General features: G+C 37.8%; 1 protein-coding gene across 1 annotated transcript in view; it reads left to right on the forward strand.

Moving 5' to 3' along the window:
* b4galnt4a (beta-1,4-N-acetyl-galactosaminyl transferase 4a) overlaps positions 1–26,462 on the forward strand; it is a 156,436-nt gene that overhangs the window by 121,788 nt on the left and 8,186 nt on the right. The window contains exons 8-13 of the mRNA XM_008411542.3: positions 10,859–10,937; positions 21,429–21,495; positions 23,649–23,813; positions 24,107–24,216; positions 26,049–26,149; positions 26,366–26,439. Of these exons, the coding sequence (XP_008409764.2) occupies positions 10,859–10,937; positions 21,429–21,495; positions 23,649–23,813; positions 24,107–24,216; positions 26,049–26,149; positions 26,366–26,439 (596 nt within the window). The remainder of the gene's footprint in view (positions 1–10,858; positions 10,938–21,428; positions 21,496–23,648; positions 23,814–24,106; positions 24,217–26,048; positions 26,150–26,365; positions 26,440–26,462) is intronic.

A 26,462-nucleotide genomic window follows, 5' to 3' on the forward strand; every position in this document is an offset into this window, starting at 1 on the left:
TTACTTGAGAGAAACTAAAGAGGACATAATAAACCAAGAAAGTTGACACTAAGTTGAGAAAGCTAAATAGAAATGCACAAAAAACGAAACACAAGAAAAAAAAATTAAATGAATTAAAAGGTACAAACAGGTATGGCAAGACCTTTTGAGCAGCAATTAATTCAGGGGATGAATAGCATATGCCAAGACTTGAACAGAAGCAAAAATATAGCAGATCATGAAATAGGTGAACACAATAATAAACTATGAAACTATACTAGATGGAAAAAAACCCCAACAATGTTTGGCTTTGCCACCAGTGCTGTATGTGATGTCATCACACCTGGTGTCTGTCCGACCAAATGTAAAAAAAAGAAAAGAAAAAAGCTATACATTATAAACCAGGCAAAATTTTATTTTTGGTTCTGGAAATTGAAATCTAGAAAAGCCCATTATTTGATTTAATAGCTAAGTACTTTATGCTGCGGATTAAATTAAACACAACATTATATTCAGAGCAGATATTGTAATCTTCTATTTTACCTTAGCTTCAGTTATAAAGTTATTTCTTGTTATGGGTTTAAGTTATTATATCTCGCTGTGGCTTTCCTTTGTGGAACATATGCCTGCGCTGACATGAAAGAATAATTGGAAAAGACTGGTTTGATGGTAATGTGTGCGGGCATGTGGGAAAGAATGCATTTATAATTTTAAACACAACTAAGTGCATGTCTCTTCACATCATTGTGAAGATGTTGAGTACAAAGCCATTTAAGATTTTTTTTATTTTTTTTATAATGAGTTTCCAAGTCACTGCACACATGTACTGTAAGTTATGCTGAACTGTGCAGCATCCTTTTACTTGCTTTGTTTTTGTATAGGAACGTACCTAAAATGACAAATGTTTGGGTTAATTGCTAAGGAAAAGAGTCTGCTTTAATCTAGATGGGATATAATTAAAATCAGCAACTTAGGAGAGCAGAGCAAAGGAAGATGTGATCAGATAATGATGCATCTCAGGCTGTTCGCAGCCAAAATAATAAGTGATTACTCACATTTTATTACCTGGTAATCTCAGAAATGTGTAAATCAAATATATAAAGAAGCAATTGCCCAACCTGTAATGATGTTGGCCTTTCTAGAATATCACAAGCCATTTTGTGGTAGGAAACCATGGTGAAAATTATTAGTCACAAGGGTGCAGGTAGCCCTTATCAACATGAGGCTCTGGTGTAATTTTCTACTAGAGGATACATTTTAGGGCTATTGAGGCTATTTACAGACTCCCCAGTTCTGTTCTTCACAAAACCTTAATCAAATCTACAATTTAAAACAGTGCTCACACTGTGCATAGTTATTGCCATACTGAGCTCTGTCTGGATAAAATGAAATAAAGGCACTGTCTTCGAAGATATAAATGAACAAAAATATGAATGAACCCAAATGTAGGAAGGGGTTATGTGCGGCAAATTAATAAGTTTAAAAATGAGCTAAAACCCAAGAAAACCAAAGAAAAATGCAGGATGCTGGTCGATGCCATGAATCTCACAATAACCACGGGTTCACAATAAACATGTACTTGGTTGCAAAGAGTGGCAACAGTCAATCAAGCCAATCAAAAATATCATTTATATTGCACAAATTCCACAGAATAAATGGTTACAACACTGACAAACCATAAGGATCTAGCAATAAACTGAGGAAGCTAGGAAGCATATGTATACACTTGGGAGAGTGAATACTTACTGGAAACCAGGTGTGTGTTGTGGATGAGCAACTGAATGAGTTGAATCAATAACTTACCATGAATTTAAAATAAGTCTGGAGATGCACCATTCGCATCCCAGTTTTTTGGGGCATTGAGATAAAATACTTTACAAACTCCCATGGACAATTTATCCTGTCCAGAACTGAAGGCAACAATGAAACAAGGAAAGCACAGAGACAAGTAAAACCAAAATCGCTAAAAACAAGAAAGATAAAGCTATGAATAATGACAAAAATTTTCACACAGTCATTTTCTAAAAAAACAAACAATGGCTGCTGAAAGACATGCACATTGATTCTTCGGTCTAAATTGTCCAAACACACACAGAAAACCCAAAATAAGCTGCTGTACCCGAATTCAAAGATTTTTCCATCTGCATTAACTATTTCACCTACTGTATCCACCTCCCTCTTTTTCTACTAAGTAGATTTAGGATTATTTAAAAAAAAATGGAATCTGAACTTTTGATTCTCACTCATAACCAAAAGACTTGGAAAGAATGAGAGGAAAAGCAGGGGTGGTAAATCTTCCTGTGTGATTGTGCTGCTATACATTATCTACACGTGATGTTCATTAACGAACAGGAGCTGTAGTCTACTTTTATTGCATCATCCTTGTGGAGCGTGAAGTTTTTTTTTTTTTTCTATGCGGCTGTTTTAATAGATGGAAAGGACAGGAGATTCAGTTCGATACACGTTAGTGAGATCTGGTGGCCGTCCACACCACCTGGCTGTCACCACCTGGAGGTAATGACTCACACTATTAGATCCTGTGTGTCTGTGAAGGGGGTAATCGTGCTGTCTCTGCACGGAATCTAAATTTTCATCATTACACTTGATGGATCGAAGGTACTTGCACACATTCCTCCAATCAGTTGATCTCCATTAGGTTATCCTGTTTGCATAGATGTACATATCCATTACTTGACTTCTTTATGTTAATGAAATTGAACATATGTGAAGATTTATGAGAAAACATTTCCCTGATTTTTTGAGAATCATAGTAATCTGGTAAACGTATTAAATGCTAGGCAACAATAAGTCAGACGAGTCTTACTTCATTTTCATGTATTAATCACAATTCAAATCTGCGGTTGGATCCAATTCACTAAATATGTGAAGTGGTTTCTTTATTTTTATGTCACTTGTTCACACATCAGTATGGAGAAAGACATTTCTCTGTTTCCAGGCTCCTCCTGGGAGACCCTGCAGGCTTCCCACACCGGAGGGATCCCTGCAGGAAGTTCTTGGTTTGTCCTGGTGTCCCATTCCAGCTGGACTTAAAATTCCTGCAGAAGGAGACGAGCTGTTATTCTAATTCGATGCTTCAATCACTGCAGCCGACTTCCTGTAACAGCTAAAATTTTAAATTATTCATATTTTTCAAATTATCATTGAAATTATTAATAGATTTTTTAATAGAAAAGTAATTTCATTGGATAATGAAATGTTAATGACTCTCATTCTGAAGGTTATAACTCTCCATTCCTTGGCCATACGAGTTTTGAGAGACTTATACCGACCTGAATCGAAGCAAAAACATTAAAAAAGCTGTTTGTTTTTGAAGCCCCTAAATTCTCCGGTGATGACTTTTATAAATGCTTCACTTTCAAAGTGCGCCGCTTTGTCACCGCCTGTGCTCATATCTGTGACGTGATAGGTTGGCAGTGCCTGCTAGGTGCTGTCACAACAACCTGATGAGTGACAGTAATGTTGTCAGGTGAGGAACCCAGATAACCCCCGTCAACCGTATCTTCTCTTTCCGAAACAGCTAACAGCGCCTCTGGCTGTGTAGACAACACTGGGAGATTGACATTTGCTTCGGTTCTACAAACTCAAACGCTCTGAGCTGCATGCCGAGCTGGTCCGGAGCTGCGCTTGATGTGATGTGTCGTAGAAGTTCCAGAACAGCTTATAAGCTGTGATTTGATTGACAAGAAGTGGAAGATTACTGTGAAAGTGAAACTGTTTGAACAATATGAAAAACTAATGAGCAGTACACCCTTCATGACCTGCTTTGTAACATGGTAACATGATTCAAAAATAGTTCAGAGTTAAAAGTTTATTTAGGAGAACAAGCGATTGTGCTCCTAAAAATGTAAATTTAAGGAGTACAAATGCCAACTGATGAGAAATGTACATACGCTCACCTTGGGCATGCATTGTTAGAATCGGTAGACCTTATTTATATGATATAGTAGACCTTTTAACTTAAAAGATAAACATCAAGGGTGAGCATTAAGGTTTGGGATAGAGTCTACTGAGGTGGCAATTTATTGTATCAAAATACACAGCATAGATTCGTATAACATTGTACCAAATACTGCATCCGAAGAGTCTTTTGTGATTGCAATATTGCTACATTGAAATCACGACGCTGACTACTATTCAAGTCAACGTCGACCTCCATTAGGTTGAGATCTGGTTCCTCGCCCAAGTCAAGGAACCAGTTTCCACTAAGAGAAGTGGACAACAAGTGCACTTCTCTAAGTGTGGTTTCTTTGCAGATTGCTGCAGGACATTTAAAATGTTTTATGGCTCTGCATTTATATCAGAGCTCGAGTACTTTACAATAAATTTAGACTTGTGCACCCAATTCAGAAATCACTTAAATGGTGTGTTGCTTGATCAGTCTACCCTATAAAAAAAAAAAAGTTCAAACTTCCCACTGGCTCTGTATGTCCATTTTAATACACACTCAAACATCACTTTGTTATCCAGCAATTAGCAAGAAGATTTATTATATAAGCTACTTAAAATGTCTTTTGGTATTTCATCTCACGGAGTGCAGAGGATGACGTTCACTTCCAATCCTTTACAGCTTTTTAAATATGATGCAAGCTCTTCATTTTCTGTGCAGACTTATAGGGAATATGTGGGGTTGTTTTTCCCTTTTCCTAGTTATTACTGTTGCTCCTTTCCAGGCAACAGTGAGGGAAGCCTTGTGGACAATGTCCAGTTATTTCACTGTGGGATCTCTGTATCTATAATTGAATCACTTTAACACTCCTGGCCATTATAGGTGGTGAGGGGCAAAAGGAAAGGATAGTGTTTTTCCAGCTGACATCATAGGCATCCATATTTAGCATGGAGACGAGCTCAATGCTGCACCTGCTCTCAGCACCTGCTCTATCTGATTGGATCCACTTTAGTGTGTGTGTGTGTGTGTGTGTGTGTGTGTGTGTGTGTGTGTGTGTGTGTGTGTGTGCGTGTGCGTGTGTGTGTGTGTGTGTGTGTGTGTGCGTGCGTGTGTGTGTTTGTGTTTGTTTCTGTGTGCATAAAGTTCCTTGATTGCATTTGAGTACGAGTACCACTCTGGGTGTTAACTTCTTCCCACACAAGATACTTAGAAGATCTTAAAGCTTCTATTTTTTTTGCCAGCTAGCTGCAATGACTCCTATGTCCTTTTTTTTTCTTCCCTAAGGCTTTCGGTCCACCATCTGTTTGTTTGAGTGATGGGAGCCTGCAAGTATACATATCTTTGACTGTGTGTGTGTGTGCGTGTGCGTGCGTGTCTGTGTTGGAGTGTGACTTATGTCTAATCGGAAAGCCTTTGGGGTTTAAATGCACGTCTTTGGAGCTGTGGAAAACCGTGATTTCACAGCAAACATCTGATTGGCAGTAATGCCTGAGTGTAACCAAACTGCAACACAGTGCCGGTTGCAGCCAAACGTGATTAGAGACAGTAATGATGACAGGGGGTCAGGTTAGTCTGACGCAGAGCAGAAATTATGTTGTGAGTGGCTTGGGAATGGATACATAAGCCTTTTTGAAGGGGATCAAGTAAATATCCAGGATATTCTTATTGGTCTGCAGTAAGACAAGATTAACAGCTAGAGACTCTTGCAGACAAATAATGGTTGCTTTAAAAGACCACACGTGCACAACAGTGGATTTCCTTTTGCGAAGCATTTGAATCTCAACTTTTATGTAATATACTTTCTTTGGGAATCTTATCACTGCAACAAGGCAAATTGCACTTGTCAGATGCTCCGAGCTGAACCAGCACAGCTTTCTAGCATCAGCAGTGTGGGGGCAAAAATCATGCAAAAATCACAGTCATTGTCTCTGTAAATGTCAGACTGTCACTTTCTAAAAGTGACAGTCTGACATTTATAACTCTGTTACAATCGGACGGGCATGCACAGGTCAGACAGTAATCAGGTTTCTATCTTCTCCCACACTGTTTCTGTCTGAAACTATAAGTACAGCGTTATAAATTCTTCCCAGGAGCTTAAACCCATTTGAACCATTCAGTTCTGTGAACAGTCAGTATTATGATGGCGATGTGAGTGGGTTTAAAGAGATCAGAAGCTTTGACAAGGACTAAAAATTAGGATTATGCTTTTGGATTAGAACATTTAGGGGGGGAAAAAAAACGTTGCTTCTTTTTAGATTGTGACACAAACAGCTAGTTTAAACACATTAATCCTTCACATTTTGTCACTTTACAATTACAAATTATAATGTATTATAGAACCACTTTCATACAACCAACACAAAGTATTGCTTAATTGTGTGTCCATCCATCATCCCATCAGCTTTGACCAGGAAAATCTTTAAAAAGAAAAATCATTTCCACAACATGATGCTTCCACCACCATGCAGATGGCGTGGTCAAAATTAAATGCAGTGTTAGTTTTCCACCTCATATAGCCTTTTGTAGAGAGGCCAAAAAGTACAGCTTGGACACATCTAAACGGAGCATTTTCTCACAGGTTGTGTGTTCCTATCATGGCTTGTGTCGATTTGCAAACCAGACTTTTTATGGCTTCCAACAACAGCTTTCCGCTTGCCTTGAACCATGTAGACAATAGCTGGATCTCTACAGAATTATAGTGGGCCATTTGGCTGTTTCTCCTATGTAATTTTTTGTACTTTATTTCTGTTATGCTTGACGTGTTTCTTGGTCTTTATGATGCTGCTTGTTGACTAATCTTTTCTAATAACCCTTTGAGATTTTCTAAAGACCAGCTATCCGAAGAAGATTACATTGAACACTGATGTACTCTTTGTAGTAATTAGGGGACTTCTGAAGACAACTGCTTAAGCTGGATTTTATCGAGGGGTGTTAGGGCAGAGGGGGCTGAAAACAAACTGTGTGAAACTTGACCTCCTGGTGTTGCATTGAGAAAAGCAAGAACTTTGCTTGTCCGGTATTACTAGATTTTGCAAAGAAAAGTGAACACGAACTGTTCTCTCCAATTCACAATAAGAGTGATGTGGGGAAAAGGATAGAAATAAAAGCAAAGAAAAAAAGAACTGAGCTCATTAATTCTTCAACATCTACATGACATGCTTGCATGTAAGGGAATTGGATGCGGTCAATTCTGAAAAGGTAGACCTGTGTGAGAAGTGCGGGAAAAAAATGGCCGACTTGACACAGAAGAACAGTGGGAGAGAGCAGGGGATGACAGAGCCGGATGGAGAAAATGGAAGAAAGAGGATTTATTGAGGCTGCAGGGAAGAGCGTTGGGATCGCTCTCTGATGGATTAGAGAAATGCATGGGAAATGGAGGAAAAAAGGGAGGAGAGTGTGAAGGGGAAAAAAAGCTTTTTGTCCTCCTGCGGGCAGCTCCAGACTCTAGTATCATTAATGTAGTTGAGAGAAACGTTTTTGCTGAGAACAAGCTTTTACTTAAAGGACACCTGTGGGCATTGCAGATAAAGAAATCAGGCAAGAGAAAAAAAGGGACAGAGACGGGGACAGGGTGACACTCGGGATAGAGGACAGACTTTAAAATTGGGCTGTGGACTCTTAAAGCCATCAGTGGGCCGAGAGAGTGCAATAGCATGAGAGGATGATAGCAAAGACAGGAAGTTTACACTATTTTACTTCACTTCCAGGTTTATAAGATAAAAGAGAGAGGGGCGAGAAACGGGGGTTGTGGGTCAATACGTTTTTGGATAAAAACGGCCTCGCTTTGCTTCAGTGGGTTTGTTTTTTGTTGTTGTTTTTTCTAGATGTTTGTCAAAGAGTGTGTATATCAAGACGAGGAAGGTTCCTTCCTCCATTTTTAATACAAAATAAAAATTTAATGCCTTGGCCAAAGCAGACTTCGGGCTGTGATGATATTCTCCGGTATATTGGTTGGCTCCCACAGAGCCTTCTCATGTTATCCATTCTATTCAGATTCCTTTGTCCATCTCTATCTATTCAGCACACAGTGAGCAGAGACGGGAAACAAAGACTCTAATTAGTCAAGCAATTAGACTCTTGTTTTGTGTCCTTCCTTCATCCTTTGAATCACATACTAATAGCTGCCTTCTTCTCTTTCATGGCTCATTTGCCCTTCACTTGCTCTTTCATCTTTTTTGCCTCTTTTCATGAAGGAAAGTCTATAAAAAATGGCTTTTTAGGCTTATTTGCCATAATCCCATCTTCATTCTTGTAAGAAAGCAGTTAATTTACCATTTCCTTCTTCTTTCTTTTGACTATTTTTTATCTCTCTTTCATCCATCTAACCATCCAACACACACAAACAAACTCATTTAGTCTCGCCGAATTATGAAGGATGAAACACCTATGTCCAATCCCGCAATATAACGTGGAGCAATTTTGCTTTAATTCTTAAAATTTCTGGTGTGTCATTTGTAAAAATGATGATAATAATAATAATAATAATAATAATAATAATAAAATAAATCCATCAAACTGATGCTGACATTTCTCTACATTTCCTGCACGACAAGCTGTGGCAGCTGTAAATTGTCTTCTTCGTAGCACAAACTAGAAACAAGGATTTATGGAGACCAATAACAAACTGCAGCGATTGATTGCCATATTTAAAAGTTAGTTAATTTTTTTTTTATTTGAGTCTAACAGAAATAAAAAAGTCACATAAGCTACCCATTTTTTCCCCTCACTGTCTGAAGTTGAGTCAGGCTAAACTCCTGTTTTAGGTCAGTTAGAATGACCAAAATTATTTATATTTGCCAAATGCCAGACAATTTAGCAAAAACATTTTTTTAGAGATTGTAACTGTTTTTTGAACGAGGCACATCCAACATGATGATATCATGGCTTTGGAAACCCATAATAGGTTTATTACATTTAACATTTAAGTTTAATATTATTATATTTTTCACAAAGTATCTGGTCTTGTACATAGACTCCAGGTTTTCTGCCAGTTCTGGGAATGACTTAAAGGGGTATTATTACATGTTTCCAAATTTGGGGACGAATGTTGAGAGTTTTGTTCAGATGAAGCATCAACTGTTTTGTGTCTGTTTTTGGTGCAACTCTGAGACAGTGTGGCGGCAGACAGAAGCCTCTCAACTCTACCATTAGATTATCCTCCTGATCAAGTCAAATTATGGTCAGACATCCAAAGTGTAATGAAGGGTCAGGAAATGTAATGTTTCCTAAAAGCATTAATGTGGTATGGACAGGGGTGAAAGCTCCATAAAGTCAAACTATAAAACAAGCATTACTCAATTTTAGATTATTGGAAAGAAAGATGTAATAAATTAACTTGCTTTAACACAGATTTGTTTGTGCTTTGCCTTTGGAGAACGTAAAATGCCTTGTTCATCTGTTTTTTTTTTTTTTTTTTTTTTGTTATTTTGTTGTTTTTACTCCTTCAGTGATGGATCGTCTAAACGTCATGGTTGTAGAAATTGTGCTGTTTGTATCATTTTTGGGAAGGGCAAGTGAGGCAACTAGGAACTTCAAGTGACACTTAGGTTTGCTGGGTGCAATTTCAACAGCTACACAGACATCCCCTACTTATGAAAGAGTGACCTTTATAGCATACTGTCACTGCTCTCCTGCACCTGCAATGATTTATTGGCTATACAGAAAGCTTGTCGGTGGGATGATACAGCGGAGCGTATGCCCGGTGCAGCACATGACTGCCCCCCCCTTAGGCCTGTGTCCTTCCGTTTCAACTCAGCCAGCAACATCAAAAAGTAGAAAAGAAAACACACACATCAAAATATGTTGTTTTTTTTATATATTGTGCTTTTTTATCTTCAGCAAGGTTAGAAGAAGATGGGCGAATGTACTGCCTCAAATCCAAACAGAAGGACAGAGTTTCATTGCTGAAAATTCTTTTGTCTGACATATTTTCTCCTTTCTCCAGTGAAAGTGCTGTTTTATTGTTCAGAAGATAGTCTGCGCATAAATGCCAAACACTCTACCAAATGTTGTTTGCTGGAGCATTTGATTTGCTCATGGAAGTCGAGCAGTTGGTTATGGCTGCGTTTACGTCTGTTTTGGGAGTTAATGTTGTGTGAAGAAATGCTCTGTCCTTCATTCCACAGCCAAAGTCTGGCCAATTGCATCAAAAATTGTTTTATATGAATAAACCATTGTTTGTTTTATGTGCATATTAAATTGATTTGGGGGAAATGGCGTACGTGGAGAACCTTCAAATTATTTTCACAGAAACAGCTGTGAACTGGATGAGTGGAAAATTATGATTTATTTGGAACATCGATTTTCTTCATCAGGCTGAGTGTTTTTTATATTTTTTATTCAGGCTTCAATAAAGCTGCTCACTGTCATCTTTTACCATTTTGCCCCTGGCATAAAATTATTTCCTAGCTACATCTTCCTCCATTCCACAGAAGCATAACTGTTTGTTGTGGTTTTAAAGTTAAATTATTTGGTTAAAAGATTTTAAAGCCTGATAAAACTTCTTTGGGAGACTTTCAGAGGCCAAGAGTTATAATATCAAAATAAACACTCACTAATAACTCACTGGTGTGTCAATAAAAAATCACAGCTGAAGAAAAAAAACATATAATTATCCTTAAACAGCAGGTTACATTAAAAACCAAATTCAATAAAAGCAGAATATGATGACCATGTTCCTTTTGCTTGAGAGAAAAAACAATCTGATGAGGGAATAGGAACTGGGGTCATCGGGATCCCTTAGGAAGTGTCTATTGGTTGTAGGTACCGATAGGTTTATGTGCTACTATTTAAAAACTAAGATTTTAGTAAATCTAAAGGAAATCTCTGTAATCGAGGAGGAAATGGCAGAGAACCAATCTTCATTGAACTTGATCTTGTACTCGTCACATTTTCTTGCGTTTAAAATCAGATTTTACTGTAGAGTGTATTCTGATTATAATCTAACTGCAGCTTTTCCTGTTTTCCCTGTAGCCTGATATCATCCAGGCGATACTATTTTGAGATTCTTCACAAGCAAGATGACAAGGGATCAGACCACGTGGAGGTTGGGGTAAGTTAACGCGAAGTTTCTTCTCTTTTTTATTTTTTTAGAACTATTATTCCTCACAGCTGTTAGTGAGTTTATGGCTTTCAGAGTAGACACACACTTATGCTAATCTAGAAGTTCATCTAAAAGTTTCCATTTAATTTCAACTTTGTACTCTATAGTTTAAATCCATGTAACTACTGTATTTTCTTGTGCAAAATGAGTGTGAACTGATGTGAACATATTGGTCTGTATGTGGTGATGAAATTTGCACACATTCAAAATAAGGCCTGATTGATGCATTTAAAAACAATGTCACATTTTTTAAAGAACAGCGCTGAGTCAAAACACATATTGATTAAAACAAATATCAAATGCTGAAGTTGGCCAGTAAACTGCTTATTTTGCACGAAAATAAGCAGTTATATGGAAAGTAAGCAAACTGCTGCCTTATTAGAGTTGTAGAAAATCAGGCATGTGTGGCACAGATGCATGATTAAACTTTTCATCAATTACAAACATTAAAACTGTAGAATAGTCCAACAGATGCTTCAGATGACAGTTTAAAAACAGAAGTCAAATTCAGTAGTTTTGTAAATAAAACCTGTGTTGTGTCGTTGGAGGAGACCCAACTGCACCAGCAGGGAGAGGCGAGCAAATAGAAATCAACCCGTTTATGCAAAAGTAAAGACTGAGCTGGTGAGAGCTGGCTCATGTTACTCATTAGGTTGTTTGATCACAGCTATTCAAATACTCAAGCCATTGCTTTGCCTACCAAAGAATGCAGGGCACAGCATTTTTAACACACCTCTTTTTTTCCCCTTTATTTTTGTTGTCAGTCTTGCACAAGACCTTAACATTTTGTCCTGTCTTCTATTTGTGGCAACTCTCCAATGCACCATTTTCTCCGCAGAGTGGTGTCTCCACCTTAGGCAAGGCTCCAACTGAAACTTAACTTCGAGATAAAATGTCAAACAAAAGCCCACATCCCTTATATAACCTTTTGTTCTGAGTATGTAGGCAGGTGGCAAGAGGAGATCACTTAGGTGTGGATGTAGGATATATCTTTTAACTAGCTTTGAGTTATTATAATCCTTGTCTGCAGTTGGTGCAGTTGTGAAGTATAGTTTAGATTGTGCTTAAAAATCCAACCTGACCCAGTGGATCCCGTCCACATTGTGTCTGAACTCGATCCAGTCCGACTAATTAACTTTAGTTAGAGCTGCCTTAAGTAAACCCAACACAATATTTTAAACTGTTAACAATTTCAAATACTTTCAGACCTTCATTGAATGAAAGATCACCACATCAGAAAGCTTGTAATAAACTGATGATTTGAGGTCACATTTCAACTCTTAATATCTAAAAAAGTACAAGCCTCCCTCCACCACTGGCTAGTACATTTATTGTCAAGAGAACAGAGAAGTATGTTGTTGTGCATGTCAGTACTGCAAAATAAAAAAAGTTGCAGCCTTTGGTAAATGGTAAATGTTCCTCCGTATTGCAGCAAAGTGTATCAAATGATAACCGTCTTTCTGTGGTTTCCCCACAGCGACTAGTACGTTCTTCTTTACAAAGGTGTTTCATCATTGTATCTTGCTCTGCTTCGTCTCCATTTCACAGCATTGTCCCAAGATAAGTTTGACTCACATTGCATCTTTGTGGTGCTGTCAGCAAAACAGTCTGACGGACCACATTGAGAGCAGCACATGTTGTTTAATGTGGCGAACAAGAGAACAGACGAATGGTGTGTGTAACAAATCAGTTGCATTTTGTAGGTACAATTCAGCAGAGTTTAAGGAATGAGTTGGGAATCGGTGATCTAGAGTATATGTCTCATCCGTTTTGAGGCAGATTCTAAAGATGAATCAGAATAATTATAATAAAAGGAAAAAAAGTAAACTTAAGACAAGTCATCTCACCTTGGTCAGCTGGTCAACTAATGAATGGTAAGCAAAATATCTGGACCGAATATTGTATGTTATGAAATAAATTTCACAATTCAGTCCATACCATCATTTCAGGGTCATATTTTTTCAGCAAAAGCTGATCTATCATTTACAGCTTTTAAAATATCAGTTATTCTTGAGGTTATGTCTGAGCAACAGGCACTTCATAGTAGGAATCTTTAAAAAGGTGTGTGTATATACAGCAACTCGTATTTATTTGGCAAAAAAAAATGGTTTAAAAGTGCTTGCTTTAAATCCTTGCTCTAAGCATAAATTTCATTCACTCTGATATCTTAACCAGAATGCTTTATTTAGCCTACCCTTGGCAGACTTTGGTTTAAAGAAACCAGATGAATATGTTTTGTCTGGCTGGAAGGTAGTAACGTTTTGAAGCGGCCCAGTCAGAGTCCTGACTTCAGTCTGATAAAAGAGTGAGCAGAAAATATGTGTGCCAGGCTACAAATTTGTAGCACCTGTAAACCAGCCCCAAATATTTAGATTTTTGGCTTTAAAAACTAAAGGATTTGCTTTTTCTTAACATTTTAATGGCTTCATATAAAATTAAAGAGCAAATGGAGCCAAGAAAATGGAGCTAACGACAAGAATAAATATTCAGAAGTCATAATTTTCAAGTAGAAATGCATAAGTTTCCGTTTTTTTTCTTTTATTCTCTTAAGCGAAAACTCTCATGGTGTTTTCAAAATAGATTGCTCCAAGTAGATAAAGTGTAATGAATATAAAAGTCAGCAAGTTGAAATTATATGCTTGGTTGTGTGTATGTACGAATGCGAAGTCTGAGTTAGGCTTTCGCACGTGATTTAACGGTGGAATACATTTTATACCGCGACAAAAATAGCAGATTTACTGTGACCAGCCCACAACAGCATAAGCCCAGGGCTCACATAAATCTGCAGATATCCAGGCCTTCATTTGTTAAAGAGCAGATAGTGGGAATTCATTGCTTCTTTTTCCCTCTGTACGACATGTTCTCCATAAAGCTGTGATTGTACAGTGAAAGGTGGGCCTATAATCAGGGAATGTATTTGTAAAGCAGCTCTTCCTTTGAACTCTTGAAACATGCCGTACTAAAAGATATTCTGAAGAGTTTTGGCTTGAAAATGAGAAGGAAACATTCCTGTTATGATGGGCTTCTTTCTGTTTTGTTGCATTTAGTATTTAAGAAGGCTAGCTGCTGGTGGGACATAAATAATGAATCAAAAAGGGACTGTTTTAAAATGACTCAAATGCATATTTTGTAGGAGCAGCGGGGATTCTGTGCTTTGGCTGTATCTATCCAGTTCAGTCACCTGCCTCAACCCTTTCCCCAATTAACTTCAAATAAAGTAGTATTTTTTTTTTTTGTTAGAGTTATAGGTGGCTGCTTAACATTATAAATCACTCCATGAGCTGCGGTTTCATTAACTTTCTTAATTACCATCTGGATCTTTGTCAGTGAAACACAGGACCTTTCCTACCAGCCTAATGGAAAACATCTACTGATCGCAGCCTGACAGGACGACGGAAAGTGTTGCCCATTAAACAGAATGATTGAGGGGATGACAGAGGAGAAGAAAGCAACACTTTAATTAGCAATGGCAACTTTATGGACGGGCAGTGGTGTGAGGTTTAGCTGCGGGATTTTAATGGCCCTGTTTTAGGACTCCTACTGGGCCAAATCCCAGACTGATGACCAAGTATTACTCTCCTTCCACCGCCGCACTTGCACAGGCTCAGCTGCACAGTCATGGCCACAAAGTCCTTTCAGTATGAAATTTTCCTCAGTTTAAATCAGCAGTACTAAAAGTGATCTGCAGCCAGGTGCTTAAATACAATGAGCATCTTTGTGATGTATCCCAGGCTAATTATGTCATTACCATTTTTCTTCCTTTTAATTTAAGTTTTTTTTTCCTTTCAAGGAAAAAGGTTTTCAGATCTGAAATTTGTTCAAATCCATTTTACATCACCCTTTTTATGCAAGTTTTTTACATTAATACATAACACATTTCAATACTCCACCAAAAGAAAACGTTTGCTTTTTGTTGCTAAGTTACTGATCTTTCTATTTAAGCCACTTCATGATAGTGAGATGACTTTACATTTTATTTACCCTACATATGAATTTCCAGCTATCATTTGTCTTCAGCACAGTCCACATGTACAACATTGACCTGATGGTGACTAAAGTTGCTGTAGGTTGTATTTATCCCAAAAGTGCGTGAACAGATTCTTAATCTCTAAACATTTGTGGAATTGGATTTTCCAGGCATTTTTCCTGCTATAGGCAAGTGTGGGGAAATATTTTAGATATTATTTCATACCTTAATATATTTCTGGATTAAAAAATATGTATACATGTATATAAATAAAAGATCTAGATGTTCATGACCAACGTTTTGAGTTGCTTTGGTTCATTCTTTTTGTCTGTGTGCTATTCTTACCATCCATCCATTCTACCATTCATCCATCCATCTGTTTATCCATCCACTTCAATCATGTGTATATTCATGTCTCTTTCAGTACATTCTGGTGTATGTGCAAATTTGGAAAATTAAAACTTGCTAATTTCGAGATGTCAGCCACATTAGGCTTGCTATAAACGTTTGCATTTGCTAAATGTGCCAAAAAGATTAAAAGCAGATGTGCTGTCACAAAAAGCACACACACTTCCACACTCCACCAAAAGGAGGCCACAACAATAACCATGCACTGCAGGACTCCATTCCTGGCTCATTTATTTCATAGCACCAAGGTGATGTTTCATCCAACAGGTGCAGTGTGCAAGTCCTAACGGTGGAATCCTACACCCCACACATGCGTAAGTGTTCTTAGCCAGGGCACTTAACCCCAGGCTTTCTGTCAATTCACAGCATCTGTTTACTGATTTGGGTGTATTTGTGTGTTGAAATGGGTAAAAATGGTGCTAAAGCATATTAAGGGGTCAGTAAGAGTAGAAATGAATTTGTAAATGCTGTCCATTTAACGCTGAAACGTGTTTATGAGCCCTGATTCCAGTCATACACCCATTTAAATCTAGAATTCACTTTTCCTCACACAAGTATTGGCTCATATAATGAAATCCTCCTTCAAACATATCTTTAGCATTACTCAGGTTCCTGTCATGTGCAGCTGCTTTCTGAAATATATGCTTTTTGAAACCACAAGTGTTGTTAGGGCTTGGTTTTGTTATTGTTCAGGACAGTGAACTTGTTTGGGTTATGTCATTCAGTAACTAATAATTTATTTTTATACATTTTCAGTGTATTTCAACAATGACCTCCATTGGGGTGGGGGCGGGCGGTCATACAGATTATTTATTTTATCTCCATTTCTATTTCCATTTTACTCTCAGCTGCTTTTACAGCGTCCGTGTCCTGGTCCTGCATACCAAACAGGGCTTGTACAGTATGTTCACTCCTTGGACAGACTTGGATAGAATTTTAATTTACTGCTGTTTATCTGTTTCTCTTGTTGGTGCCGTATGGACTAAATACCTTTTCTAGAGAAAGACATTTTTGCTCCAGAATTAACCAAAAGACTATTTTCCCCTATTTTCCATCTGTTGTTGCTGGACAAGATTTAATTCGTCCTGCTAAAAACAAGGACATTTATTCCAGTAGTTTTGTTGTTCAATAAAGAGGCAGTAAAATATAAGTATATATATAAAAAAAATCTTCTGACTGGCATAAACGTTATTTCACAGTGCTGTCTTCTCCTGATTACTTGACAGTAGTTAAAATGAAGCTCGACTCCAAACTACTGAAGTAAGCCGGGAGTGAGATAAATGCTTTGCTATACTAATTGTTCTTTCATTAGCTTGTTAATTGTCACTTTGCTTTCTTTGCACCACAGCTGCAAGATGTAATTCTTGGCTTGTTAGCAGCATGTCATTCCCAGCCAAGAACTGTTTCTCAGTTCTTTGTCGGAAACGTGGTGGACACTCAGATGTGATCCTCTTTCTTCTGTCTACCCATAAGTTATATGAAAACAGATTAGTTAAAAAAAATAAATTCTGATTATTGGTTGGCAGTCCTCTATTCTTTTCTTTGGACACACATCTCTACATGTTTCTAAGCTTTAAGATCAAAGATTATAAGTGAACTGCATCTCTACCTGCTGAAAACCATATTAGATGGATTCCAAATGTACTAAGACGGAGGTAGGATATATCTTTTTACAACAAAAATGATACAAAAGAAAATAAATTAATCTCTAAATACTTTATATCTTTCTATCCATCAGCCATTTCTTGAGAGATTAGCCTCTAATGATTTTCATTGTAATAGCCTTGAAAAAATAAGACGGCAATGGAAACTACTGTGCTAGTTAAGTGACTTATCTGCTTTGCTTTTACTACTTCAAAAGAAATTCTTGTCATGACATTTTAATAATAGGTTAACTAGATTTATCGTAAGATATAATGTCTTACGTTTATAGTCAAAACTTCTATTATAAATAAAGGTTAAAGAAAATGGATGGATATCTTTCTGGTTCATTTTTACACTTTCTCCTGGGCCAGTGCCATCAGGTTTGTTAAAGTCTTACTCTGCTCGCTCCCACAGTTATTTTATTTCATTTTTGTGTTTACGCTCTGTTGCTTCGGGCCCAACGCCAGCTGTCTGTGGGTAAGGCAGCATTTAGGCGATAATTGGTATACCTCGCGGTATACCTCCCTGCCCTTCATGGAGCACGCAGACATTACCAAGAATTACACAGTTATTATTAAAGCTTGTTCTGGACGTCGGATGTTCCTGGCAAATATTTGGTTTTTCAAATCCGTCAGATATATTTACTTTCTGTGAATTTTGATTTCAAGTGAATTATGACCAAACATGTAAGATCAAGATTTGCTTAAGCAGTTATTTTCCATGTGCTATATTAAGAAATCAACTTCAGTTCGTCAGGCTTGTGAGGAGTTTAATTAAAGGAAACGTATACTTCAGTGAACTTCAGTCAGTTCTGTCAGAGATTAAAAGTTCTGATTGTTAAAATGTAATAACCCATCTGAGAGTGTCCATAAAAAAAGAAGAAAAATTATAATTAATTAAAATTATAACAGTCCACTTAGGAAGCAACACTGATTGACCCGACGAGGGTCCCCGTTGTCAATCAGTGTTGCTTCCTAAGTGGACAGTTTGATTTCACAGAAGTTTGATTTACTTGGAGTTATATTGTGTTGTTTAAGTGTTCCCTTTATTTTTTTGAGCAGTGTATATATATATATATATATATATATATATATATATATATATATTCCTTTCGGATATTTAAGCTGTTTTTTTTTTATTTAATTGGATTTAAATAAGATGAGAAGAGGGAGGAATACTCTGGATACTCTGGCTTCTTTCACCACTCTGACGACAACCAGCATAAACTCTTTGGCCGACTTTTCCAGTAATAGCCGACCTTCGTGTCAGTGCAGTTTCTTGGCTAAGCGAGACAACCCTGAGGCTAAATTGTGCCATTTCTTTCAACATTTGGTGCTCTTTAATATTTCCCCATTGATAATGGTTCTCTTTTCTCTCTGTTGAACTTTAAGAGGCACTTAGATTTCTTCCTCTTGCTGCTTCCCTGCAAAAACATAAAAATACTTACAGAAACAAGTTAATACATACATCATATAAAAAGACATTTGTTTCTCATTGTTTGACATTAAAGAAGATAAGATTTTATTGTTTTTTTTCCACTAGTAAATTCTGGATTCTACATGTATTCTGTTATTATGAAGTACAAATACATTTGAAGCTGTGTAACTTGGGTCAAACCTTCTGGGTGTTCTTCCACAAACATTTCAAATTGTTTTCCGTTCCCAGTAGCAGTCCAGTTCTTACTGACAGAATTGGTTAAAGTGAGTCAGTTTGTAGGTCATTTTTCTTGTCCACACCTTTTCAGCTCTTCCTACATATTTTCTATGTGAATAACCCCCAGGTTTTTTTTATTCATTCCCAGTTACCACAAAACACTTGCTGGCAGTTATTTCAGCTCAGAGTGTGACGAGACGCTTCTGTTGAGGACCAGAGAAACATTTAAAACATTACCTAACATATTGGTTAGGATAGTTTTTTTTCTCTCTAATAATCAAAATTCTGATTTGAATTTTGTATTTTCTCGGATTATCTTTGTGTGATAGCTGATTGACAATCTCAAAAGTGGGTAACAAAAAAGCAAAAACAAAAAATCTATAATGAGGCAATTTTTTTTTCACTGCACTGAACACACTTGAGATAACTCTGCAATTGACAAGGTATTTCCATTACACAGAGTTGGGCCTCCACTTACTCAAGCTGATCGGACCGTATCTCCCCGCATTCATTGCTTTGGAGACCATCATTGGCTGATATCACCCCCGCAGTAAAACTCTGCGCTGGAAAGATAAGATTTGTCTTTGGAGTGTAACCTCTGACGGAGGCACACATGCGCGAACTGTTATTTATCATTTTCTTGGATGGAGGAAGGACTTTTGAAACCTTCGAAGTGTAACCTGGAGAACTATTAAGAATTGCTGTCCGTGCATCCAGCTTTTCTAAAGCTCTGTACGGCCGAAGCTGAGAACTAGGAAACCCTGCGGTGTCTAGCACACAGCAGAAGCTCGTTGGGAGCATCAGGACCGAGTCGACTTGCAGTTTCCTCCTTTGTGCATCCAAATCAGCAAACAAACCAACGCCTTTCCCCCAAAGACTCTTACAGCTGTTCTAGCTATTGAACTGTTCCTTTGGACTGGATTTTGGAGATTGTTTCAATCTACCTGAGGTTGATCACCTCAAAATAATAATAATAATAAATTCAAGTGTCTGGGCTTTGACAAATTAGTTAAATAAGATGATTTAGCCATCTTTTTTTTTATGTTGGCTTAATGCTTCTTATTGAAGACTTGCTGTTAAAATGCTTTGTTAAAACTGCCACGTGTTCAAACTTTTGTATCCAAGTTAGCGTTTGAATAATGTGCATTGAGTGATTAATTGATTTCATTTTGTTCATCATAAGCCATTAGGGATTTGATCCTTTACTTTTTACTCATTTTCTTCCCCTCTCCTCAGTAGTTTGAGGCATGCTGGTAGTTTAAGTGTAGAGTTATTGACAGGATGTTTTGACTGTAAGGTTGAGCTAGTTTGTTAATAAATATTCAGACTTTATTGGAAAAAAAAGTGTCTGTGATCCTTCTGGTGTCTGTGTGAGGAGTGTCTGCTGTCTGTTGAATTCATTTCTTCCTGATGATTCCAGGTAGTCTGGATGGTACCCCGAATCAACTAAAGAAGCGCTAACTTTATTAATAATTTCATGAATAATAAATTATTAATCATGCATATTAAAAATGACATAAGTCAAACATTGCCACGATTCTCGTTTCCCCAACAGTACGCAGCTATGGGAGATGAAAGACCTTAAAAATCAACAAATGATGAGAATACATGATGCCATACATGTAACATAAAGAGAAGGCGGAAGCTTTTTGTGCTTACCAGAATGCAGACGTCGGAGTGCCCATTTAATTAAATCAAACAATATCAGCAGCTGTTAATGTTTTGTCCAGTTTCTCCTTAATGATTGACGACTGAAGACTCAGTGGCTGTTTCTGCCTGTGTGCTGCAACCCCTGATGTTGTACAAAAACGGTTGCAGCGCTCTGCACTTTTGTCGTGTTGTCGTGTCAGTTGGGTGAAGGCAAACCTTTTCAAAAATCATATGTTGCCTCAACTTTTTTTCTCCTCTTTTGACTTTCCCGGCTCACATTTCAAGACGGAAATAATGACAAAATGGCGAAGCCTTTTGTGGCCGGCTGAGCCGCGCCCCGCTGCGACTCAGCGTGACGTTGTCGCTGTGCCCTTGTTTGATGTTCCTATGTTTGTGTCCTTCTGTGGGCACCGTATGGGTCCCTCAGTGTCACCGCATCAACATGGCTGCGAACTGCTGATATGAGCTTTAGATTCTGTACAAGAGAACATAACCTGTTGCTTATGAAATGCCCCTTAATCTAAGTGGGACGGTGTTGTGTGTACAAACACTATTGTGGGAGGATTTGCATAGGGCCTGAGGTGGGTGTTTATATTTATATTCTCTAAGGAAAGGTTGGAAAATGACCTGTCTCCCATGATTACATCCTTGGTAAGTGGAAGTGACGAGGTAATTGTGAAATCTATTTAGGAGAATTGTTGCCTGTCTCTCTTCCTTCCTCTCGATGCTCCTCTGGTTCAGGTCATTAGTTGATTCCCGTCTATTTTTTCTCTCCTCTCCACTCTTTGTCATCTTTTTTCATGTTCTTGTTTTGTTCACAGTCTGTTTTCATTTTTCTCTTGTTTACTCCTTTCTCTGGCTCTTTACAGCGCCGGATTTCATACTCTTGCTGGAAAATGTTTCACTCTGCTGTCTATGCTCTCGCAGAATAAGTGAGCTTGTAGAAAAAAAGAGAAAAAAACTCGGCATCAGCCAAATCCCGTGAATTTGAGATGCTCAGTAACAGAGAGAATGTCACTTAGCTGACAGTCCGCCATGAGTGATTCCTGTTCAGTTTCATGTTCTACATGTTCAGGTCGTGTTCTTACGCAGTTGCCTTTCTTGTGTGTCTCATTTAGTGGCGGCCATTCCTCCCAGGTCTGAAGTATGAAGTGATAGACTCAGCTTACATCTCTCTCTACACAGGTAAGGACTTTTTTTTATACAAAAACCTTTCATTTCAGTTTATTTATGACCAATTTTTATAAAACAAAATTAAGATTTGGTTCTGCTTTTTTTTTTTACTTTTAAACAACAATGGGCTTGCTTACCATTATTATATTTTTGAAATGGTCTTTGTTTTGCTTGCACGTAATCTTATCACACACAGAAACAATTTGAAATGTAGGTCTAAGCATCGAAATTTCAACAGAACTAGGTTGGTTTATTGTCTGTCTTCCATTAAATGTTGATTTGATCATATATTTTGGATCATTGTTCTGTTGAATACTTAAAGACTCAATTTCAGTTTTCTGGCAGCGTTCAGCAGATGATAAAAAAATATATATCTTTAAAGCTATAAATATAGGATTATACTACAGCTATAAAAACATCTATAATGGGGTTGTTTTTTTAACACACAATACATAATCCAGAGGTGTCATTGGATGTGGCCGACATTGAACATGCTCTACTTGTGTCATGGTATTTGCAGCAAAGCTAAGAACTCTGCACTCTGAGTAGGTGCTTAACCTCTGCAGCACCAAGAATAGCAATGTGTCACAAGGCATCAGTTACACTGAAAGCGGAAAATGCCTGCTGCTCCAGAAATGATGCGCAGAGTTGTCAACTTGAGCAAAACCGCAGTGTTGCTTGGCTGTGAGCCAAACCCCACAGCCTTGTTTATGACGAGCTGCGACAGAGAAGAATGAGGCCTCGTACATCGCAAGAGGTCACTCGCTGGATTCAGGCATTACCTTCTCATCATCTTCCAGCAGCCATCCATCCTGTCCTCCTGTGTCACACCCTCCTTCCTCACTAGTTCACGTTACGCACACAGGCCAGAAAGCGTTTGAGATTCATTCATGTTTTGTGAAATTATGCCACAGTGTGTGGGTTCTCGTAAGTACGCTTGGCGCAATTTAAGAACTAGAGAGGGGAAGTTGTATCAAAGTAATTCTATTACATTTTCATTTTTAATAAAACCTTAAGAAATATCATTTTTAGAAGGACAGCCTATTAAAGATTCACATTACGTCTCGTGGGTGCAAGTCAAATTGGTTTCCTTTCAATCTAAAAACTGATTTTTCTCGTTTTATCTTGGAAAATTAAACCTCATAGTGCAAAACAGTAGAAAGCTTTCTGTGAACTTAAAGAGCTCTCTAAATAAGAAAATTCTATCATTTCCTATAATTATTTTTTATGATCTTGCCAGAAATAGTAGAGCTGATTTAAACTGGATGCTTTTGCAGCATGCAGATATTTTGCTTATCCTCTAAATTGTCAATTAGATTGACGTTTTCATAAACTTTGTGTTAGCTAATCCAAATTTTTGATCTGTGTTTGGGATTATCATCTTGTTGTACCACTCAAAACTGTCCACGTTTTAACCATCTAATTGTCAATTTGAGGTGAAACTGAAGAATGTCATTGTTTAACCCAGTTTGTGGAATCTAAGAGTACCACTAGAAGCCCACAGCATGATGCTACAGCTACCATGCCTGACAGTTTACACAAAGTTCTTCAAATGTAATTCCTCCCATTGACTTCTCCAAACCTTAAAAAGTCCCAATTTTTGAGATGTTTGTTTTGTTGTTGTTACTCCGATGAAAAAAAAAATCCCCCAACAAAATCTGAAATTTCCTACTTCAAGACATAAGCAGCGGAGTGATCAAAGCGTCTTATTGTCAAACAAAAAGAGGCTTACAGAGGCTTACTTTGTGTACCATATGCACATATAGACTCAGGGTGTTGCACAGTTGACCCTTTAGAGGATGAAAATGGTGCTGACCACCCTGTTAATTACAAATCGTGTCTTCCATAAGCCCTTGCTCCCGACTTGCCATTAATCACACATTCTCTCTCCTTCCTCCCCGTTATCGATTGCTGTTATTATGACCGCTCTGTTCTGGATTTCTTTTGACCTCCAGATTATTTTTCAATGTTTCTCTTTTGTTTTTGCTACTGTTGTTCTTTATTCATCAGATAACTTTTTTTCTTCTCACCTTCCTCCTGCTAGCTTTTTAACCTTATGCACCATGCCAATAACTGTGACACTGACAGGATTTATTGATTAGAAGGAAACTTTGTAACAGACAAAACCACATTGATAACAAAACCGACATGATTCTTTTTCCCAGATGAGTCCAGTCTGAAGATGAACAGTGTGGATCACATCCCTCAGACTTTGGCCAGTCACATCCATATCCCAGCAGAGTTTCGGCCACAGGGTCTGGAAGTAGACATGATCACACCGCATGGAGCTGATATGCTGAGGCCAGACCCCAGGGATACTTTCTACAGCAGTATGTCTGCCATTCAGAATTTTGCCCTGTTTGCCTTTTCCATAACGTTTCATCCTGAATTTCTGACTTTTTGTTTCCTCTTCCTGTCTAATTAACTGCACGGTTCCCAGTGGACTCCTTCTTGCTGCATTTAGCATTGCTGTAATTTAATCAAACTGCTGGCATTTCTTTTTATGTTTCCTGCTTTTCATATTTTCCACTTCTGACCCTCTTGACCGTTAATGTCTTTATGTAAATTCCAAGTCGCATAATTGTTTCGCAAACAGCCGAGTCCTTTCTGTCTCTTTCTTCAGCCCCAATGATGGATCCCACTCGCCTGCAAAATGTTCTTCCAGCCTGTCTCTACTCTCCAACCTACGTAGTCAAAGATTTTCCCATCGCCCGATACCAAGGCCTTCAGTTTGTAAGTCAAAAAGAAGTGTTATGTGCTTTTGTTTTAATATCACTGGTGTTTACAGATGACACTGTGGACTCTATTGCAGATAAATGTGGCCAAAGTAAAAGTTTGATTCAATTAGATCCCAAAGCATTTTCTCGTGGGATCTGAGGAGATGTTGGACAGGTCTGGATGTTTTATTTGGAAGGAAATGCTTGTGGTCCATCCATATTAGTCACATGCAGTAAATAGGCTGGGAGACATTTCTGCAGCTCCTTCTGTTTTACTGTCAGGAATTTTAGCAGCCCTCAGTTTGAGTATTGTTTTTCATCTTGTTGCAGTTGACTGGGCTTCATTTGATTGATACATGTTTACCAACTTCCTTTATGAACTGAATTTGATTGCACATTATATTAAATAAGACCGAATCAAAAATGTAATTGGGTTTTAATTTGTCTTTATGATTGGATTAAATTAATTTAGTCATATATTTCCATATATGAATTAAACCTGTTAGTCTTGTAAAGTGGTCTTGGATTAAATTTGATTAAAATTGAATCAATATTATTATTTTTTTAAGTAATGCTGGCCTTATGTAAAAGTGCAACTATGTCTGGAAAGAACTGTTTCAGCATTCTAAGTACACCTTTATTTGGGAGGTCTGAAAATGAATCCAAACCAAAGGGCACAAAATAGAAAGAAATAGGAGCACAAAAATTATGTAGGTGTGAACATAAACACAGAATCAACAAACTCTGTGTCAATATGTAAAAGTGGCAATTGTTGGGCTCTACTCCCCTCTGTGGGAGTACAGATGTTACTGCAACAGATGTAAACATGGGAAGTGTTCTAACGAATCTCCTCACTGTAAATTAGGCTTACTGGTGAAATTAATAAATGAGTATTTGCAAGAAGACAAACTGTTGAAATCTGTCTTCTTTTTTTGACAAAGTTGCAACTAATTTGAAGTTTGAAGATTTAAAGTGAAAAGAACAGTGGCTTCCCTGCTTGGGCATGTTAGAAAGAGGAAGCTATCAACTCCCCACATCAGATACCTGAGGAGACAAGTGGTTTAAAATCCTGAAAGGGCTTCAGACTTCTTTAAGTCATAAAGCTTAAATAATCACAACTGTGTCCTGGCACAAAAAAGTCAGCTCTACTCTGCCCGCTGCTTATTAAACAAGTCATGGGGCTTCTGGGATTCTGTTCTGGGTACGCATAAATTAAAAATGGAATGTTTTGATTCAGTGGATCAGTGGTAAGCCCCGCAGGAGGAAGAATGAAGCTAGCCCCGGAAAGAACACCATGCCTACAGAGACTCTTTGCAGTGGCTTAGAGAAGCTCTGGCGCTGCTTTGTTTCCTTTAGTGTCGAAAACCTACATGGTGAAGATTCAGTCAAGTATCAGGAAATCCTATGAGAAAATCCCATGCCGTCTGTGAGGAAGGTGAAATTTGCACCATCAAATAGGACATTGATTTCAGAAGAAATCCTGAAAGACACAAGAGTATTCATTGCATTTGTCTGACTTGAAACATATTCAAAATCTCTGGTGAGATTAAAAAAAAAAAGATTTTTGCAGGATACAAAGTCAATAATATTAGTGAATTTAAGTCCTTTGTCTTAAATTCACAAAAAATTCTTCATGAATTATTCCAGAAGCTGTTCTGTAGCTTTGAATCTGTGGTTGGTTACTTGTAGATTAGAAGCGATGCCAAAACGGTTGATAGCTAATCATTTAGACTTATTTTTTAATTAAATGTGAAATGGCTAAAATTTCAAAACATCTCCTTGCACAAGCATTTATTCAATAACATAGTTGTGTATGACAGTCTGGACTGAGATGTGACTCTTTTTCAGGTCTACCTATCTTTTGTCTACCCTAACGACTTCACACGTCTCACCCATATGGAACGGGAAAACAAATGTTTCTACAGAGAGTCTCCCATCTACTTGGAGAAGTAAGCACATTTAGCTTTATCTGTTTGAGAGACAAACAAACATTTGTCTATGTCTTGTGTAAACAAACAGCTACGCAGAAAAGTGTCCTAGCGACCTTCTTGGTACAAGCTTATACAAACTCTCTTACTTACGGCCTCCACTTATAAACCTACGAGTAAACCTTCAGTTAATGTACGTGGTCATATGTGGGTGCTTCTTCTTCCTTTGTCTGCCAGATTTGGTTTCTATAAATATATGAAGATGGATGAGGAGGAAGATGACAGACCGTTCTTTTTCCCCAACCCAGATGGTAAGTTATAATGAGCAAACACA

The sequence above is a fragment of the Poecilia reticulata genome, chromosome 6 (assembly GCF_904066995.2).
Source record: "Poecilia reticulata chromosome 6, P_reticulata-male-v2, whole genome shotgun sequence".
Taxonomy (NCBI): Eukaryota; Metazoa; Chordata; class Actinopteri; order Cyprinodontiformes; family Poeciliidae; genus Poecilia; species Poecilia reticulata.